General features: G+C 39.3%; 1 protein-coding gene across 4 annotated transcripts in view; it reads left to right on the top strand.

The window, feature by feature from the left end:
• The first annotated feature begins 4351 nt into the window (after window positions 1-4351).
• The window catches only part of opa1 (OPA1 mitochondrial dynamin like GTPase), a 28791-nt gene continuing 16924 nt past the window's right edge, over window positions 4352-16218 (top strand). The window contains exons 1-19 of one of the 4 annotated variants that reach the window (XM_028403241.1): window positions 4352-4543; window positions 6050-6368; window positions 6465-6561; window positions 6734-6841; window positions 7829-7882; window positions 9487-9569; window positions 11009-11164; window positions 12760-12813; window positions 12977-13081; window positions 13316-13402; window positions 13605-13718; window positions 13953-14033; window positions 14115-14189; window positions 14275-14346; window positions 14455-14554; window positions 14666-14796; window positions 15091-15163; window positions 15355-15427; window positions 15509-15624. In XM_028403241.1, the coding sequence (XP_028259042.1) occupies window positions 4515-4543; window positions 6050-6368; window positions 6465-6561; window positions 6734-6841; window positions 7829-7882; window positions 9487-9569; window positions 11009-11164; window positions 12760-12813; window positions 12977-13081; window positions 13316-13402; window positions 13605-13718; window positions 13953-14033; window positions 14115-14189; window positions 14275-14346; window positions 14455-14554; window positions 14666-14796; window positions 15091-15163; window positions 15355-15427; window positions 15509-15624 (1927 nt within the window). In that variant the 5' untranslated portion in view covers window positions 4352-4514. The remainder of the gene's footprint in view (window positions 4544-6049; window positions 6369-6464; window positions 6562-6733; window positions 6842-7828; window positions 7883-9486; window positions 9570-11008; window positions 11165-12759; window positions 12814-12976; window positions 13082-13315; window positions 13403-13604; window positions 13719-13952; window positions 14034-14114; window positions 14190-14274; window positions 14347-14454; window positions 14555-14665; window positions 14797-15090; window positions 15164-15354; window positions 15428-15508; window positions 15625-16218) is intronic. The other 3 variants (XM_028403244.1, XM_028403242.1, XM_028403245.1) reach the window with 3 other exon arrangements.

Here is a 16218-nt window from a genome sequence, read left to right on the forward strand (position 1 = left end):
TCACCCTTTTATAGGCCAGAAGGTGCAATATCATCTATTGTGATGAGTGATAAATAGAAAGCAACACAGACTACCTGAGTGACGCATTGTGCTCATGTGCATGCTGGTCTTCTGGGTAACTCTGAAAATGGAGGAGAATTTATGCAAACCATCATCTTTTCCAAAACCTTACCAAGCATTTGTCATGTGACAACCTACCTATGAAAGAGCAAAACATGAAAATATAAGAAAATGAAACAAAAGTTACTAAACCTCCCCTTAAAGTTGGGCGCTGGCACAAGCATTTATAATAATTTATTATTATTAGTACAAGTACATAAACTAATAAGGAACATAACGTAATGCTTGCTATTTGCATCTAAGCTTTGTGTACAGGTTAATGCAACTCAGACAATCAATAAGCTGATAATGATACTATGACAGATGAAGGAAGGAGAGTAATGGGAGAAATGAAAAAAATATATTAAAGATTCAAAGAGGGCTCAATCCATCCAGTTGTGGAGGAAGTACTGAAGCTTGGTACTTAAGTAAAGGTACAAATACCCAGCAAAATATATACTCAAGTAAAAGTAGAAGTGCTACATCAACAATCCTACTTAAGTAAAAGTCTTAAGTACTTACTTAATGTACTTGAAGTATTAAAAGTAAGTGTGTCATGAGGCATTTTGTGGCCATCAAGTGAACAGAGAGGCTGCTAATAAAAAACAGGCATTCGGCATTTTTACTGTGTCAGTATTCCGGCTGTAGATTCATGTTATGATTCATGTTAATCAGACATTTAATGTTTAATGGATGGACCTGTGTTAGCAGACAGTAGCTAACTAGTTAGCTAACTGAGCCAGAGCATCGGCATCATGACTGAGGCTCATTATAGAAACACAGCTGGCAGGGTGACACCACCTCCATGCAGAGTCTAACCTCACATCAGTCCAGCACTGTGTTCATCAAATGTAACAAGTAACTACAAACACTGTAGAAATGTAGTGGAGTAGAAAGTACAGATAACAGCTGCAATGTGTAATGAAGTAAAAGTATAAAGTATGCACTATTATTTTACTTAAGTAAAGTATAAATGCATACAAATTTACTTAAGTAGAGTAACAAAGTACAAATACTTGGTTATTTAAGACCACTGCTCCTGACTAACTGCCACGATGTAGAACAAAGAGAATGAAGACCTCGTTTGTTCCGGTTGCTAATAGCATTTTTAATAAATGATTATTTTATTGTTTTACTTGTTGTATTTATTGTGATGTTCTTTATTAGGAACTATGATTTATTTTATGTATTTTTATTTCTTCTGACACAGACTGTTAAGTTATATCCTCTTTATTCTCTGTATTGTTGTAGGTCAGGTTGAGCATGATGCCTACAGAGTACATACAGAGTCATGTGCTGTCCAATAAGCTGGTGATGGACAACTTGAGGTGCCAGGCCATGGTCTCTGAGGTCATCGAATGCAAAGACAGAATCCTCGGTTGGCCTCGTCTGCCTTCTGCTATCCTATTGGCCATTGGAGGCTTTAGCAGTGGCATGGCTCTAACTAATGAATTCGAGGCATTTGATGTCCGTGCAAATCACTGGATGAACATAACAAACCTTTCTGAGCCTCCTCGCACCTATCATGGTGCAGCCTACCTCGGTGGTTTTGTCTACTGTGTTGGTGGCTTTTACCAGGTGTTCATAGCCACCAATAGTGTGCGCAGGTTTGACCTGAGCACACGGACATGGCAAGAGGTGGCACCGATGTACTATCGCCGCACTTATGTGAGCGTGACTGTGCTGAACGGGTGCATCTACGCCATGGGAGGCTATGATGGGCACACACATCTCAGCAGTGCTGAGTTCTACCAGCCAGAAACCAACCAGTGGCTTAAAATTGCACCCATGCATGAGCAGAGGAGCCACGCCAGCTGCACAGCACTCAACGGCAAGGTGGGTGGAACACAATGGAACATAACAGAGAACAGAAAGATTTGTTTACAAAACACTGCTGCCAGTTTAAGCCAACAAAAATGACAATTTCCTATTGCCCCCCCACCCCCCCTTTTGTATTCAGCTCTACATATGTGGTGGATCTGACGGGAATGAGCAACTGCAAACAGCAGAGTGCTACAACCCAGAGACCAACCAGTGGACCCTGATCTCTCCCATGAGCAGCCGGCGCAGTGGAGTAGGAGTCATTGCATACGACAACCATGTTTATGCAGTAAGTGCATGAAAGAAATGTGTGACCAGCTTTCATCAGTGGTTTAAAGTGGCTAGTTTTTTATGTGACAATTGAATTGATAAGTGATGCATCTTCTTCTCATCTTTGACTCCAAAGGTTGGTGGCTTCGATGGAATAAACCATCTGCAGACCGCTGAGGTCTACAACCCTCACACCAACACCTGGCGCAACGTGTCCTCCATGATGACCCCCCGCCGCACCTTTGGCATCGAAGTAGTTGAGGACCGACTCTTTGTTGTCGGAGGCTTCAATGGCATCACCACCACCTCTAATGTAGAGTACTATGACAGTGGGACGAATGAGTGGTCTCAGGCCTGCGACATGGACGTCGGCCGCATCGCTCCGAGCTGCTGTGTGCTTTCTGGTCTTCCCAACATGGCCGACTACACCATCCCTCGTGATTCGTGATTTCTGTAAATCTTGTATAAATATGAATGAATGAATAAATGAATAAATGTATAAAGTGATGTAACAATACTGTCACAGTACCTGGCTGTAAATGTATATCATCAGTTTATTCCACTCTTATGCAATCTGCATATGTATGTTTTAGGCTCGCAGGTATGCTGTACACATCTGGATTACTAGACCTGTCCTAGCCACCATACAGTATGGTACTCTCTCACTTAGTGTCAATTACCTTTGAATTATAAAATGAAGCACTTTCTCCTTGCTTCTCCAGCTGTTAACCTGCGAGGTCCAGAGACACAGATTTTTATCAGACACAAAGTGACACACTTAAATTTCCTGTAAATGTGTCACATGGGTTTCACCACTGCTGCCATATCCCAAATGAATGTGACATCACTGCATCCTGGCCGTTCCAGCCTGATCCACGGGACGTGGGTACAGATGCGCCAGATGTCTCCTCAGTTTCTTGTTTTGGTTGTGAAAATGGATAATAAACGTGGCAACTTTGTTGTTCTTTAAAGGTGGAAGCAGAGACTACTTTAGCCATAAATTAAAATGTCAAACAATGGAAAAAATTGTCATACATTATAGCATTATTCACTGTACAAGTGCAGAAGCCTGGTTCAAGTTTTTGAATCAAATATGATCATTATTACATCTGGCAACACCATTGTTACCGCTGTTTTCAATAGAGAACGACCCACCACTCTGTCCGTGTTTTTGAACGATCAAAACACACTGTGAACCCCGACTTCATAGTAATACAGAGTGGAGCATCATCTTTAATGAAGCTATCTTTGACTGAATTTTGCATTCACGTGATCAACTCCAGGCACATGTCAGGTATCAAGCTAGCGGCTGCCTGAAATGCTAATATGCCCAGCTGCTAACTAAAACGTTCAGTGAAGCTAACGTCACTTAACAAAGTAGCTGCTTGCTGAAAAGCTAATATCACTTATCAAGCTAGCTGCTAAGGGAAACATTCTGTTAATGTCAGTTTGTGCAGGCGTGGCCACATGGCTGAGCAGCGCCCCCTGGAATGAGATCTGATTCCCCGTTTGACCTACACATATGAAACTAGGTACACAGATGTATCACCTCTAGAGAGGTGACGCCACCACAAATTTGACCCTTCGCCAACGCACAGGAAATAGATGTTTTTGTGGCTGTTTCTCCCACATACTTCATCCTATGTGGATGTAACTTTACAGTCATGCTGAACATCTGACTCTGCACAGATTGATATGCTGATATGCTACAGTGAAAATATCTGCTGTTCATGATGGATGTGTTCTGTCAATGAAAATGATGTGAATACATTCATAACAAAGGCCAATGGAAATGACTTCAAAAATAAAGTAGTGTTATGGCTCAACTTGCCCCGGTTTAGAAACAAGTTGATCCAATTCAGTGGATAAATGGAGCCACCTGGTGGTACAAAAAAGGATATAAATACCTATTTATTTACTCAACAAGCTACTAGAACGCTTCAAGATAGCCAGGAAATATGAATTGTTGCTGCCTCCATGCGGTTCCATGCCTTGTGAGGTTGTGGTTGTTTCTTTAGCACCCCACTTTGTGGAACTGTATGGGTGACGTCAAGATGGTTACGTTACGTCCATCGTTTATGTACGATCTATGGTTTAGTACGGCGTTCGGCAAATGTCGTACAAGGAACCAATTGCATTTTGTGTTTCCGTTGGTGCTAATTTGGAGGTAGTACTGTTCACAGGAAGTAGGCTGTCATTCTGCCCGTGTCCTTGTTAGCAAGTTAGCTGCCATAATAGGCAAGCAAATGTGTACCATTTGGAAAGATGAATTAAAGTGTGCCTAACGAGTGAATCTGAAAGAAATTTACGTAGCTAACAGCACCATGTTGCGGGTCGGGAGCAAAGCTGCCTGGTGAGTTTCCATGTTATGAATGTAACGATATCAGTTGCTAATGCTAGCAGTGGTTTCCGAAAAGCACGTATGTAGCTGGGTCTTTTGACAGTTGAGGACAGTCTAGCTTGGTTTGTGTAAATACCGTTAGCTACCTTGCTACTGGAGGAAGTGACACATTTAAATCATATAGAGGATGGCTGGATATATTGTTGCCTGGCCAGTGACATATATTTCACAGGTTGAAAAGCTGCCAATGCTGCTGTTACAGGATTTGACGCTAATTATCCTGATAAATTTCTAGCTAGCTGGCTAAGCGGTGTGGTTGTACTCATTTGACTAACGAAATGATCTGACTTGATATCATTTCCTTTTATGTTCTTTGGTGTTGTACGGTTATTTACGTACGTGGTAACAATACACTAATAAAGTGTAAAACAATAACTAGATAAATGAATAATTATATATGTATTAAAATCTGATGGAGACAGGTGTTTTTAACGTTACCTTGTTGCCATAGTCACTTAATATTTTACTCGTATTAAAAGAATGAACTCCGACTGGAGAAGCTGCTTCCTGATCTTTATTTATGGACTTCACAGCAAGATAGGAAACATTAAAACAGCGAAGTCTCCTCCAGCAGATATTGGAATGAATTCCACTCAGCCGAGAATCCACGATACGTTTAGTCATTGTGCTCCTTATGACCAAACTAAGCGCTGGAAGAACATACCGCAGGTTGATTTGCACAGACATACATTTCAATGTGGAATTGTCCGGTTTTTTTCTGCTGCTGTTCTACAGTATGAGTGAAAACATGCACTAGTCTGTGACATATTGTCAACCTGTCACAGGTTAATTTGCACAGACATATTTTTTTAACTTAATCACTGAATCACTGATGTGACTTTTCTGAACTTATTTGTCCTGTATAATTTTAATGTCGATATGCACTGCTTTGTGACCTTAAGATAAGAACTTTTAAAGGACAAAGTTACTTTAAATGTTTGCTTCTTTATTATTTTAAAGCAGTTTGTGAATTGTGCATCTGTTATCAATACATATTTCAAATATGGCTGGTTTGTGCCTAATCACTACTTACCAGCTTAACCTGTTAGAATGAAGTAGTTACCTTGACTGATGATTTGTCAGTATCATTTTAGAACAATGTGGTGATTCAGAGTCAAAATCACTTTAGTGCAGTTGTCATTAATTAATCGTCAAACTAATCGTTATCGGCTAAATGCCACAATTAATCGTGATTCATTTTTTGGCCAATATCACCCAACCCTATGTAACATGCTGTATATTGTTATCTCATGGGTTTGTTTACATTTATTTGTACTGCGATTGTGATTACTGGAACCACAATTACATTTTATGATACTCTTTAACCAATGCTTGCCTTACAAACATGGAATTCAGGGGATGCTTATCTGAAATCATCCATCCAGGAAAGTGAAAGTGATAATAAACTCATAAGGAACCTAAACTTGTGTACATTGTTCACTATGTTTTTCTTCTCAGCATGGCCTGTGGGAACCTGGTTTCCAACCAGGTGAGATTTCGGATACCGCTGCAGAAGCTGCATCCTCTGTCCCGTGCCATTCACCACCGCTACTCTGGAAACACCAACCCACAGCGACCTCCTCATCGCACAGCAGCCCGCTATTTTACTTCTATGTCTCGGTTGCCCATGCGGCAGCCCAAGCCTGCACCAGGGTCAGGGGGCAGATACTACCAGCAGCAGCGCAACTTCTGGGTGGTCCGCCTCGCTTCTCGGCTGCTAAAACTCAGATACATTCTGCTGGGGACAGCGGTGGGAGGGGGATACACAGCAAAGAAGGTCAGTATTGATTCAGTTATCCTCTTTCATCTGTCGTTATAATGCATTTGTATTATGATGACAAATATGATAACACAATGTACCACTTTTTTCCAGACTTATGAAGAGTGGAAAGACATGCTGCCTGATTTTAGTGAATATAACTGGGTGATTCCTGATTTTGTGTGGGAACTGAGTGAACAAATTGATCTTGGTAAGTGTTTTAATGGTAATGTCATAATTTACTGTAAAATTGTATGCTATTATTATTTTTACTACATCTGCATTTTGTTTTGCTGCTGTAACCCGCCAAGGATCAATAAAGCTCCTTACTCTTCACCATCTCTAGGTATTATTTGTTGACATAATGTCTATTTTATCAACAGATAAACTGGCCAAAGCTCTACCAGAGATGGAAGAAATAGCCAAACTGCTACCTGACCTCGACAAAATAGGAGAGAACTTCACTTTTCTTAAAAGCCTCCTGTCCTCTGGTGAGTGAAAATGTGTCTACTGTGCAAGTTACTGTATATTAACATAATGCACAGATGTAGACATCAGTCCTTTGTCCAGATTTATTTCTCCACAGAAAGCCTGACCTCCACTAATTGATTATGATCATTTCTCTGTCTTTCTTATATCATGTTTCAAGCATTAGATGTGCGACTCCTCCTATCTCTTAGTAAGCTTAGTAGAATAAGACAATATACTCAGTAAGTTGCAACAAAACATTCAAATGTAGCCGATGTCCTCTTTATAACTGATTAAATATAGAATTTATGCATATGGCTGTCACTGTTTAAAAGTTCTACAGGGAACTTGCTTATATAGCCAATGATATTTGGATCTGTTGGCGTGGAAGCTGGCACAGAGGGCTGTTTAAACAGATGTGACCTAGTGCATATTACTCCAGCTGTTCTGGGTGGATGGATTTTTCATTAAGGGCTTCCATGTTTCATTCTTTTTACTTAAAAACTAACATCAATGCTGCTTAGTAATGCCTGTAGGATTTTTGCCATATTACAAGTCAATTACTGGATAATTAAAAAGATTTTATATAAACTCCTGCAGAACGTGTTTTGTGCAAAAGGCTTTTTTGGGAATTTATTCGGCCATGTTACAAAGAATCTGATAATATTTCAATCATGATATAATTTAAAAAAATCAATAGAAATAATACATGCCTACACATTACTAGGCGTAAAAATAGACCAGCTTTCAATTGGCTGGGAGTGACAAAATATTAAACTTTTGCTCACTGAAGGTCAGATCTAATTGAACGTGTAACAGTTTCACATTATGTGAGTGCTTCACTTAAAGCTCTGGCACAGCAGTGGCTTTATATTAATACACATCATTTAGTGTCCCTGCCTTGACCATCATCCCACTGCTTCTGTCTTTTATGATTTTTTTTTTATCTTGTGTTGTTCTTCCTTGCTCTTGCTCCCCAACCCTCCTGTTCTCCTCCACATTCTTCACAGGTGTGAGTTTGGGTAGTGAAGTCAAAGGAGCTTCTGGTCTGCATCTGTTGTTAGGTGTGTAAACCCTGCACTCAGTAGCACTACCCCTCTTTTCTTTCTGATCCTGTTTGACCACAGGCAACGCTGCCGTGATTTGACTCCAAAGGTTGTAGCTGAGCATCTTCCCAGGACGTTGACAGACATATGCTGCTGTCACCAATGGCATTGTTTAATACAGATTCATTAATTCAGTTGGTAGTAGTGCTTTTATTTTAGGCTCAGGTTATCCTGAGGGAAATTCATGCTGACATCTGTTTTTACCATGTTGCTGACATTTTTATTTGAATGATTTAGTAAAAGCCTCTCTTTTAGATGTGTCTTCCCCACTTAGAATTCCAAGGGAACATGAATGCCGACCTCATGAACTGGTGGTCCTAATTCATTTCAAAGCACTGATGTTGTTTAAAAACGTTTTTAAAAACGGTCTGCAGAGTTCCTAAATACAGATCCAATGTGTTTTCCTAGAGTATGTTCCCCTTCTTCCTTTTTACTTTCTTTACTTTAACCTGGCTGTCCTTGGCTGTAGTCTGTCCTACCTGTGTGTTTCCTTTTGCTCCCTTTGACTTCCACCCTTTCTCTCACCTGGCCTGTACATGTTATTGCTTTCCTAAATAATATTTTTATCACTAACCTGTGGGGCGATCTCTTTCTGCTTTTAGTAATTGTCACTCAGATGTTCGGAAAATGCACATTTTCACTTGACATTCTTGATAAATTTAAGTAAATGTAAATGATGCCAAATAATGGTAATGATAAAGCTGAATTCTATAATAAAACATAATACTAAATGGTGTCACGGTATTAAAATAAATGCACAGTAGTGAAAGGAAAACACCTCATCTTCTGTACAGAAGCTCTTTTAGATTAGAAGTGACCACACCTCAGATGTGAGTCATAAAAACACCAAAGGACTATTTCAGGCTTTGTCCTCACTCTTAACTTTTCATTTACCCTTTCAGGGCCTTTACTGTTACAAGTTTGTATGTATATTTGAGGCAAACTCAATTTATTTGTAGAAATTGGACACCAGATGACAATGTGGGTCCTTCATTAACACCTGCCTCATTTTATATGAATAGACTTTGCTTTGCTTTGCAATAACAGCATGACTGTGCACTTCATACAGATTTAGTCTCATGATAGTACAGAACTCAGTTTTCATTGTTGTACACCTAAATATCATTGTGTTTTTAAAGAGAAATGATGATAAATGATAGAGAAATGAGAAAAAAAGATGAATCTTTTGAATCTCGTTTTGTAGGTTTTTAAAGTTATTCAAACAGTCCCTGCTCTAAATATTTTAAAGATTTCTTTTACTGTGCATTTAATTAAGAAATGAAACTGCAAGCGAAGTTAAGTACATGTATTGATAAACCAGATTCGCATTGAACTGTTGCAAAATTCAACTTTTTTGTTTTCATGTATAGGTGCAAAATTTTCCAAGCATTTGAGTTTTAATCACATTGGTCTTATTTTTTTTAATAGGCATGCTTTGTTTGAGAGCGTCTGGCATCTTTTAGCTAACTTCATTATATTCTCCAACCCCTGTTCATTTTTGGCATACAATTGATGTTAGTGCGTTTAGTTAACCTTTTTCCGGTTTGTTATGTCTTTGGCAGAAACTTCTGGCGACCCCCCACTAAAAGCCACAGATTCTTCTGCTGCAGCAACACATGACGTCAGTGAAAAACAGTATAAAAAGGCAAGTTTATGATACACTTTGAGCTTTTGTGCCCTCAGTGTAACCCATTCCCTATCTGTTGCTTGGCTACTTTTCACTACAGTGGTGAGAACTGCAGTTAACTGAATCAAAATGTATGCAAAGAAACTCAATTATGTAGTTGTATTGTTTGAGGGGATTAATAATTGAAAGATGTAGTATTTGGAATATATTTTGATCCAGTCACTTCTACTGAATGTGAAATTTAAGCACTGGTTTTCCAGCCAATGACAAAGAATGGCCTTTTAGCCTCTTTGGCATTGTTAAAGTGGGAAATGGTTCTCTGTAACTTGGGAGTTTGTGCACACTGATAAGAGTGCGGTAAGTTACTGTACCATTGCCTCAAGAATGCCTTAGTGCTTATCATGCGTCTTAACTTTTCTTCCAAAAAGTCTCATTTATTGCCCAATCACTTAGTTAACTTCATTCATCATTTTGTTGTCCATTCTCTTTCTTCCTTGTTTAGTTTGCTGTCCTGACTTTTCATTGTCTCCGTGTTCTTTTTTTAAGTGTATATTTGTGTGTTTTAATATTTTGCAAACTTAAACAAAAGAGATTACACAATTTGACAATGAATAATGAAGAAGAGTAAATAAAACTGCCATCTTTTCCTGTGCCCACCTTTCAATTTTTAGTCATGGTCTCCAACATGAGCACATTGTTGTTTTTCTTCTTATAGTATTTAACAGGTATTACTGTATGTGCGCATTTCACAGAGTGAAGGCAAAAACCAACAAAAATTTTTTACACGCATTTCATGTTGGCGACCCCCTGAACCCCAGCAGCTTTCCCCTGCTATTCTGTATGCTTTTTGCTTCACCCCGATAGATCAGTATCCCAATGCTTGCTTTGCTTGTTCAAACATCATCTTCAGCATCCTCAGACCAGTTGAGTTCAGGGTGGTCTAACATTGTCTTGCAGCACAGTGAATGTTGTAATTAGAGCTCCAAACTTAGTTATTTTACAGCTACAGTGTTATTTTATTCACTATTTTAGTATGCAGCAAAAGTTTGAATATCAGTAAAGTGTTGTCAGTATTATGTTGAACATACTGTTGTCAGTCCACAGTGATGCATGATGGTGAATCTTTATTATAGCACTTGCTGAGAGGCAGTTGTTGTGGTATTAGTCAGTTCTTCTCCCTTCAGTCTGTGTTTCCGAGAGACTGACTTTGTTGTGTTGCACCGTTCATGGTAGCAAGATTTCCAAAGGAAGAGACTTTTATTATTATCATCTTAAACTCTGACTTAATTTTGATTTCGCAGCTTGACCATCACCAGTGACTTAAGACACAGACCAGGTTTCTTGTGTTGTAGCCGTGTTGGGGTGCTGCATCGGTCTGTGTGGCTGGCTAGCCCAGTGGCCGGTTGTTGTGTTTGTTGCTCCTCCTACCTCTCTCTCACTATGACGTACCCCAGCAGGGTCTGCTCGGCGAGCTCATTCTTATTCAGCAGCAGATCCAGCAGCACGAGGAGGAGGTCCGACGGGCTGCTGCAGCCAATAGTGTGCGTCCCCCACCACCAGAGCCTGTTCCCAGTCCACCTCCGAACCCCAGCCCCCCTCATCAAAAGCGCAAGGTGAACGGTCCCACTTAAAACAGCCTTATCCCACCAATGGCTCCTATAAGACTGCAGCTGTAGCATAGTAACAGATTTGCATAGTAGAACATTTAGATTTCTATAAGCTGCCTTGACAAAACATAAGAGTAACTTAATACCAGTTTGAAAAGCTGAGTTTCACTGGCGTCTTTGAATATACTACTACTCGTAGTACTGTGTGGTCAGAAGTGTGCCCTGCTGAACCTGTATCTCCAGCCAGCAGTGATGTCACAGTGTAGTAACGCACCTTCAGCATCACTGTAGCAAGGTTAGAAGTTAACCCAGTGAAGGTCAATTAAAGATTTTCAGCTGGTATAAAGTTGCTCTTTGGTAAACTGAAAAACATATAGCTGACGGCCTGAAAGAATTGAAATAAAATGTATACAGGAAATGTAAAATTTGATTTTGATGCAAGATTCAAACAAATTTTATTGTAGCTAGAACATAGATGTGACAAAACAGCAATAAAATAAAACATGAACTCAACTCTGGTACAGTGACCATACAATTACTTAGATTTGCTGACAATGAGATGTTTTTCCCTTCAAATTTCCTGGATTTTGATTACATTGGATTGAATTATATATTATAAATATTTAATGTTTTATTTTAATCATTGTGTCCGGGCTTCTAGATATTGATGCAACATTTGGTTACACATTTATTTATTAAACTAATACTAAGATCAAATTGTACTAGATCGATTAGAGATTCGTCCCCACAAACCAACACTAGTCACTCATATCACCCATAGGCTGTTCAGACTTGATTTCCCAGAGGGGCATGCATGGACCTTCATAGTTCGTTTTCATTAAAACAGTGACCAGCTCAGCCTCTCACGCAAATGTTTTGAAAGTCACTGTCAGTACTTCATTAATGTACAGATGCACGGCACGGAGTGGAGTGGTAACCTGCTGCATGGTGTGAGCTGCACTTTTTGCAACTACCAGTTTTATTAGTCAACAACCAGGTAGCTGTAGCTCTTTTAATGCCCAGATGAAGACTATCTTAACTCTTTAGTACCCTTTTGTTGCATATTTTTATATGGTAATTTTAAGCACAATTCTGGTCCCTGTTGTGTAGTATAGAAATGATTTAAAACACAGTTCGGTGTGGAGGTTTTCTTCTGCTGCTGCGTGTCCCGTTTGTCAGTGTGTTTCCTGCCTTCTGTCCTCTTCTCATCCTAACAAATGTGATGCTATTTATTTATGAAATATGTAATGAGGTTTGCCCAATCATAAAAAGCAAGCTGTAATGAGGTAATGATTTGGACATTCAATTGAGACCTTTACAGGGCTCACTCTGTGATTTGTGTCTGTTTTTGAATCATAGCTAATCGATGAAGCTGAGTAATACCAGTGTGACTGGTGTCTGCCTGAAATTTTTTCTTTCTTTATGCATTAACTTGTTTCTCATCTCTGGTGCTCTGTAACACAATATGCACGTATTTGTGGTGCTGGTGGGATCTCATCTTACAAAATCATGCTTTAAAAGTAAAGGGAACCCCTTATATATTTAAATGAAAATCAGCATTAATACAACGTGTTGTTCTTTGTTTTTATTATAACCTTCAGTCATCAGACAAAGAAAAAGTAGATCAGCTTCAAGAGGAACTGCTCCGTACCCAGGTACAGTCGATTGTGTCAGGGTCTAATCAGATGTAGTTTAATAGTATGCATTGCACATCTTATAAATGTAATGATCTTTAAAATTCTACAAGATCAAATGATTTTTGCAAAATAAGTGGTACTGACGCAGGTTATTGATTGAAAATTACTGTTTATTCCTCAGTTAAAATATCAGCGCATGCTTGAGAGACTGGAGAAGGAAAATAAAGAGTTGCGGAAAGTGGTGCTGCAAAAAGATGATAAAGGGATTCACCAAAGGAAAGTAAAGGTGGGTCATGCATGGAAACAAACACTGTAAATAAAATGCAAGGACATTAATTAATTTTTAAAAATGTTTTTATTGAGTGGATTTCACTTCAACAAGCTAGGATATGACTTTAATATCCCCTCTATACTTGTTGAGTTAAGTTTGTGTGGTGTTTCTTGCTGTCATATAGAAACAATGTTGGGGAAAGGCGCATTTTCACTTCTGTATCACTGTTTGTTCTGTCTCTTTGTGTAGAAGTCTTTAATTGACTTGTATTCCGAAGTCCTGGACATCTTATCAGACTACGATGCCAACTATAACACCCAGGACCACCTACCCAGGGTGAGGAGCAAATGTTGTGGTGTAAATTAGTATTTCAATAAAAAATATTCAAAATGTATTATTACTAATTTGCTAATTTGTTTCTGTTGTCCAATTTGTCATGTTTATTTTATTTAACACTGGGTCTTGTGTTGTCTTTTCTATTAGTATATGTATGTCCTGTGCTCATGGTCTCTTTCATTTTTTTTCACTTGTGTTTCAGGTAGTTGTGGTTGGGGATCAGAGTGCTGGAAAGACCAGTGTTCTGGAAATGATCGCCCAGGCTAGGATCTTCCCCAGAGGCTCAGGAGAAATGATGACTCGCTCTCCTGTCAAGGTATGTGCGGGTATCTAATGTTTGCCGGTCTTTTTAATTAAAATGGAAAAACACACATGTATTCATACTACACTTGGTGTGTTTTATTTATTGTTATTAGTTGCTGCATCATAGGCATTCTGCTCAATGAGGATTTCAATAAATACTGTCAGCCAAGAGATAAAGTTATTTTGTAATGAGATTTAACCAGATAGATTTTAAGCACAATATATTTTTTTCTTATTCTTTCCCCAGGTAACACTAAGTGAAGGCCCGCACCATGTGGCCATTTTTAAGGACAGTGGCCGCGAGTTTGACCTCAACAAGGAGGAGGATGTAAGTCTTTCAATCTTCCAATATGAATTAAAGCTAGCTACCTTTTCACACCATTTTTTTTGGCCTTTTTGTGTCCTGTAGCTGGCTGCTCTGAGACATGAAATTGAGCTAAGGATGAGGAAGAGTGTGAAGGAAGGACAGACTGTCAGCTGTGAGGTGAGTGATAGTGCTTCATTTTAGATTGCTAGTAAAATTCCTGTGATGTTTTACGTAGTAATCATGCCTATGTTTTGCATGTTAGACAATATCCCTGAGTGTTAAAGGTCCTGGTATCCAGAGGATGGTACTTGTTGACTTACCTGGTGTCATCAGTGTAAGTATACATTCTTGATTTAAAAGCGATGGGAATGTTTTCTAATTCATTTAACTGTGCAATGTTTGCATATAGTCAATAAAATGTTGTTATGTGCATCTTCCTTAGACGGTGACTACAGGGATGGCAGCAGACACAAAGGAAACCATCTTTAGCATTAGCAAGGCCTACATGCAAAATCCCAATGCAATCATTCTCTGTATTCAGGGTAGGTAACAAGAGCACTATTTCCATTTACAATAATCTGTTAAGGTAGCAGGTTTCATACTGAGCAGAGAAAATATCTGCAAGAAGACTAATGTTCTTTCTCTTGGTCCAGATGGCAGTGTGGATGCAGAGCGCAGCATTGTAACAGACTTGGTTAGCCAGATGGACCCTCATGGGAAGAGGACTATCTTTGTCCTGACCAAAGTGGACTTGGCTGAGAAGAACCTGGCCAGCCCAAGCAGAGTAAGAATTCTAGGCTGTGCCTGAAAATGTTTTAAACTGTATAAACTGTTTAAAGTGATAAATAATGGCTTTAGTTATTCGTTGATGAAAACACTGATCTATCTCCAGATTTATTAGTCATTGTATTTTTATTTCATTTTAAAAGTGACTTGAGTTGATTTTACGACCCATAAATAGAAAGGAAAAATATTCTATAGCTGATCTTTAAACCACTTTTTATTGTGCCTGTCTCTCTGAGTAAAGCCAAAGCTAACCACAAGAGGGAGCTCTTAGTTCTTTCTTTGGCTTTTTCAGATCCAGCAGATAGTGGAAGGAAAGCTGTTCCCCATGAAAGCTCTGGGCTACTTCGCAGTAGTAACAGGAAAAGGTAAGTAAACCAGCATACTATGTTTTAAATTATCATCATGCCAGAGAGGTTATATAATTGTTTGCAAACCCTGTATTAGGTGCGTTTGACTTTAATTATACAGCATATATAATGATATACATTTAGATACTATTATTGATAATGAAATTGACATTTAAAGATATTTTGTTCTGCTCATTTGTTGTGTCCAGGAAGCAGTGCTGAAAGCATAGACTCCATTAAAGATTATGAGGAGGACTTTTTCCAGAGCTCCAGGTTATTGAGGCAAGTGATCTCGTCTTTCCAGCGACCTTTTAATTTACCATCAAATTAATCATGTATTGACAAATAATTTTTGTTTTTTAGGGATGGAATGCTGAAAGCCCATCAGGTGACCACAAAGAACTTGAGTCTGGCTGTCTCTGACTGCTTCTGGAAGATGGTCAGAGAGTCTGTAGAGCAGCAGGCTGATGTGTTCAAAGGTGTGATGCTACCGTCTGGTTATTTTTTTCCATTTAATGGATCTTTATGAAAATCAGCTTTCAATAACCTGCATGTTTAAAAAAATGTGAATAGTTATAGTTGGATGTTTATCTGTTAGGTGTTAAGAGAGCAAGTTCTTTTCTATTTTGTATTGGTCTTCCTCAGCTGACCGTGCCACACTTTTTTCCTCCCCCTGTGTCCTGTCTTCCAACTACAATTAGTCTAGACAATCACAAGCCCATTGCTAACAGCATAGGAGATTTATGACCATGAGACTGCAGTTCCCATAGGCCCATTGTGTTGTGTATCGATCCATATCCCATCAAATCACATGCAGCCGGCTTCCATCCTCCATTCTTGGCGCCACTGTGGCTCCACAAACCAGCAATTAGCCTAATCTCCACTGTGGATAGGGAGCTGTAGAAAGGGACAGCAAGATTCATGCGCTTGTGTATGGCTTGTGCATTTCTGTGTGCATATATGAGAGCTAAAACTCTGACTTTTGATAAAGAGTGTGTAATTGGCCCCATCTCCCCCCGCCCCCCCCGAGGGACCAGTTAACAGAGTGAGTGTGCAAAGTCCTCACCCACTGT

The sequence above is a fragment of the Parambassis ranga genome, chromosome 4 (assembly GCF_900634625.1).
Source record: "Parambassis ranga chromosome 4, fParRan2.1, whole genome shotgun sequence".
Taxonomy (NCBI): Eukaryota; Metazoa; Chordata; class Actinopteri; family Ambassidae; genus Parambassis; species Parambassis ranga.